This window comes from Lagopus muta, chromosome 1 (assembly GCF_023343835.1).
Source record: "Lagopus muta isolate bLagMut1 chromosome 1, bLagMut1 primary, whole genome shotgun sequence".
Taxonomy (NCBI): Eukaryota; Metazoa; Chordata; class Aves; order Galliformes; family Phasianidae; genus Lagopus; species Lagopus muta.
In genome coordinates, this window is record NC_064433.1 from 178,734,973 (window position 1) to 178,738,972 (window position 4,000).

The 4,000-nt window shown below is 45.1% G+C and overlaps 1 protein-coding gene across 1 annotated transcript; it reads left to right on the forward strand.

Annotated features, from left to right (window-relative positions):
* The first annotated feature begins 1,031 nt into the window (after window positions 1-1,031).
* SLN (sarcolipin) lies at window positions 1,032-3,138 on the forward strand. The gene is made up of 2 exons (XM_048935542.1): window positions 1,032-1,272; window positions 2,514-3,138. Exon 2 carries the CDS (start codon window positions 2,618-2,620, stop codon window positions 2,711-2,713), a length of 96 nt encoding a protein of 31 aa, XP_048791499.1. The 5' UTR covers window positions 1,032-1,272; window positions 2,514-2,617; the 3' UTR covers window positions 2,714-3,138.
* The last annotated feature ends 862 nt before the right edge of the window (window positions 3,139-4,000 follow it).

Genomic DNA, 4,000 nt, shown 5'->3' on the forward strand with positions numbered 1-4,000 from the left:
GTGGGGAACTGATGTGCAGTCAGCTTTGCACACTTTGGCATGACCAGGACAGTCCTGCTCGGCAGCATCAGACATTGGCCCCTCTATGGAGATACTTGAGCAAAAGCTCCAAGTGCTCATCCAAGTGGCAGCACAAAGTCAGCTCCCAGCTCAGCCTAGCTCACCCTGCTGAGATGTACTGGTTTAAAGGAAACAGATGGCCATTTACTGCCATTTCCTTTCATTCATGTCTATAACAGATTCTAGTTGCGCTGTGGGCAAAGTTAAGGTAAAGGGTTAAGCTACGTAGGTTGCAGAGCAGAGTGCTTTCTGGGAGAAGACACTACAGGGCTGCAAAAACACTTCTGTGCATGTGGTGGCTAATGGGAGCACCGATAGCAACATGGAAAATCGCTGAGGGAAGAGCGTGCAAGTAGAATCACAGAATCATACAACAGTCTCAGTTGAAAAGGACCACAATGATCATCGAGTTTCAAACCCGTTATGTGCAGGGTCGCCAATCACCAGACCAGTCTGCCCAGAGACACATCCAGCCTGGCCTTGAATGCCTCCAGGGATGGGGCATCCACAGCCTCCTTGGGCAGACGGGGACTCTTCAAAGCAAAGGGTGATGCTTTCCAAACCTCCTCGTCTCAGAATTTCCCAGAAAATGCTCCTGGATTTTATGAGGCTGTGTTTAAACACAAAAAAATTTTGTTCCTTTTCACTTTCTTTTAAACACATATGAACATGAGACCATAAGGATGGCATAGAGCTGTAAGCAGGAGACCAACAGCTGTGCTGTACTGAAGAAGTGAACTGCAGCAGCTAGAAATGATCTTCAGAGCTGCTGAAATCAGCACACGAGCTTCTGCACATGGCTCTTCCTTGCCTTTTCTTTTCTCCCCATGCTGGGTGAGAAGCCCCCCAGGGGCCACAAGAAATGCCCTGTAAGATCCCATTGCTTCCCAAGGGCAGCCTGCTGTCCTGCCCCCAGCACAGCATGCTGTGAGGAGAGCTGAACTGAGTAAACCAGCTCACAGACCCCACAGCTTAAACAGCCTTAACCAAGCCTTGCTGCCCAGCTTAGCCCTTTTAAAATATTTTGGGGGTGATGTCAGCACTGAGCTGCCAACACACTTGTTGCTCTCCTCCCTCAGACTACTTCAGTTCCCACAGTGGGACGGGGCACCAGACCGAGTGGGAGATAGGCAGAAGCCGAGAGAGAAATTGTATCTACAGTGTCTCAGAGCCCCAAAAGGAGAACCACTGGGCTCCATTCACCTTCATAAGGTAAAAAATCCCAACTTGGCTTACTTATTAGGTCAGATTTTCTCTTGCCCAGGGATATGGGAGGCTGGCAGAACAGCTTGGGAATGGAGGAATTTGTTAACTGCATGCAGTAGGCTTTTAATATTTAATCTGCAAACTCAAGCAGTTTCTATTTAAACCTTCTGCCTTCATTCTGGTACAGTACCAAGGCTTCTCCTGTTTGCACCATAGGTACAACAGTCCAATCTATCTTCTCTTCTCTTTGAAGATTTTGGTTGTGTGCTGAAATTCTTTGTTTGTCCAGAGCTTATGCCTCATTTGTCTAAAGGGTTTATTTTATTTACACGGCATGCAAATGGGATTGGTGCGTGGCATTCCTGATAAAGCATCCTCATTTCTCTGTATGAACTTATGAACATGAAAAATTCAAAACTTGCTGTGATAAAGTAAATAAAAGTGATAACCAACAGAAGAGCTTTTGAATATAACTTGAGTGGAATTGCTATAGACCTGTAGAAGCTTGAAAGTGCAGGGAAGTCAGAAGTTGCTTGTGAAAATCCCATTTCATCCACGGGATTACCTCACAGTATTTATGAAGTTCTTCAGAAAGGAAAATGCTAAACCTTAAGTTCTCCTTGCACTTGAAGTGGTACCATCAATAATTATCTCTTTTCCCTCTAACTTTTAGAGGAGAAGCTGAAATTCAATTTTTTTTCCAGCTGTAGTATTTCTGTGCAAAATTTTACTTGCATCAAGACTCTTTAAGGAATGCTGGATAAGTATCTGGGATAAAAATACAACAGATTTATTAGCTTTATTAGCTTTAACAAATCCTAGAGATGTATTAGCTTTTTTTTATAGGAGAATGCTTTAAAACTCTTTTCTTTAAAATATGAAATATGCAAACAAACAGAGACTAGAGGATGCTGAACAGAAGTATATTTATAGTGTACATCAATTTGAAGTAACCCATGGGATTGGGATTTATTTATTTGAAATGCTGACACAAAGCAGAGCAAAATTCCAGGGACTGCTCCCCCTTGGGACAACTGTTTTGGGGTGAGGCTGAGATTGATTCTTGTCAAATGCTGGCAATCCAAGAAGGCGATAAGCTGCTGGAGATGGCCACTGCTTTGTAGCACCCGCAGTGCAGACTAACGCCTAGGCACAAAACCCAGCATTTATTCATGCTGATGCAGATAGCTCTGCCGGACTTGCCTTTCTGTATCTGTTCCTCACTTATTTTCCTTTTCCCTTACAAGAGCCTGTGACCTGAAGGCTGAGCTCAAGGAAGCTCCCTGCTAAGCCCCTGCCGGCTTCCCCTTGCTCTGCCCGCTGACCTCTGCTCGCCCGAACATCCCCTAAAATGGAGCGATCCACACAAGAACTTTTCCTCAACTTCATGATTGTCCTCATCACTGTGCTGCTCATGTGGCTTCTGGTGAAGTCCTATCAGGAGTAAAGGACGGTCAGAAACTCTCAGAGCTGCTCTGGGTCTCTGTGGGCAGACACCAGTAACACCACCGCACATCTCTGTTATGAGCTTTCGGTCGATTCGGAATGCCGTGATCTTTTTTACTCTCTAGTCTCTGTTGCCTGTGTTCATGTTTGTAATGGGTCTGTGATGGTGTAATTATTTTATTCTGCACTGATCCAGCTGTAAAATGCAAGAACCTTAGGAAATGTTCAATGTGGCTGTAAGTGCTGTGCCCCTTTGCCCATGTGCCCGCTTCTTTGGTGTCAGGGCAGGGTATAACCCCTGCAGCATGCAGTGGGTCTGTCTGTTAGCCAGCTTAAAAGGTACAGACTTGCTTAGCAGAAAGAAATGTGAAACCCCTGCTTTTGCTTGATCTTGTTTCACCTCAATAAAGAACATGTAAAACTGTTTTTTGTAGCTTTTCTGACTGCTGTTCACTGGAAGATCCACTGATAGCTGCAGCATGGTGCATCACACAGCTCTGGTGGTTTGGTTGTCTCTCTCCCCTGGAATTTATTTGCACTTTGTAAAAAATTGCTGTATAGTGACAATTGTGCACGTTAGCTGATGCTCAGCCACACAGGATGAGCTGATTCCAGCAACTTTTACGTCCAGTGTGATTTACCCCACCTGTGCTGTGGAGGTGGACTTCAAAGAGAACCTCTATCTCATAGATAATTACATTTTCTGAAGCTGGATTTTGAATGAGGATTCCGACAGTCCTATTTAGGATTGAGCTGTGCTTGTTGGAGCTATGCCTGTGGAGAGGAGCTGATGCTGTGCTGCAAAGGAGTGGAACTAGATGATGTTTAAGGTTCCTTCCAACTCAGGCCACTCTGTGATTCTTTGATTTGAATCTCTTCTATCTGGACTACTCTACTCTACTCTACTCTACTCTACTCTACTCTACTCTACTCTACTCTACTCTACTTTGTGCTACTCTTTCTAAAAAGCACAGCTTTCCACAAGAAGGTAGCAGTAGGGGTGCCATGCTGCTGACGCAGATCTCTTTGCTCTGCAGGATCCTGTATGAGGTGGAAAAAACTATGGGGCTGTGTTTAGAGTTACTGTAGTCTGCATCCTGGAGTTTTTAGGTGGAGCTGTAACTGCTGGGACAGCCTTAAGGACAGAGAGAACATGGTGTGTGACAGCACTGTTTGTTACATGTGTCTGGTGCTTAGAGACTGCTGGGAACTGCCCTATTGTCCTGGGTTGCTTTGTCTATCCTGGTGTCTTCCCACCTCTCCAAGAAACCCTTGTGCTGTTGCAATG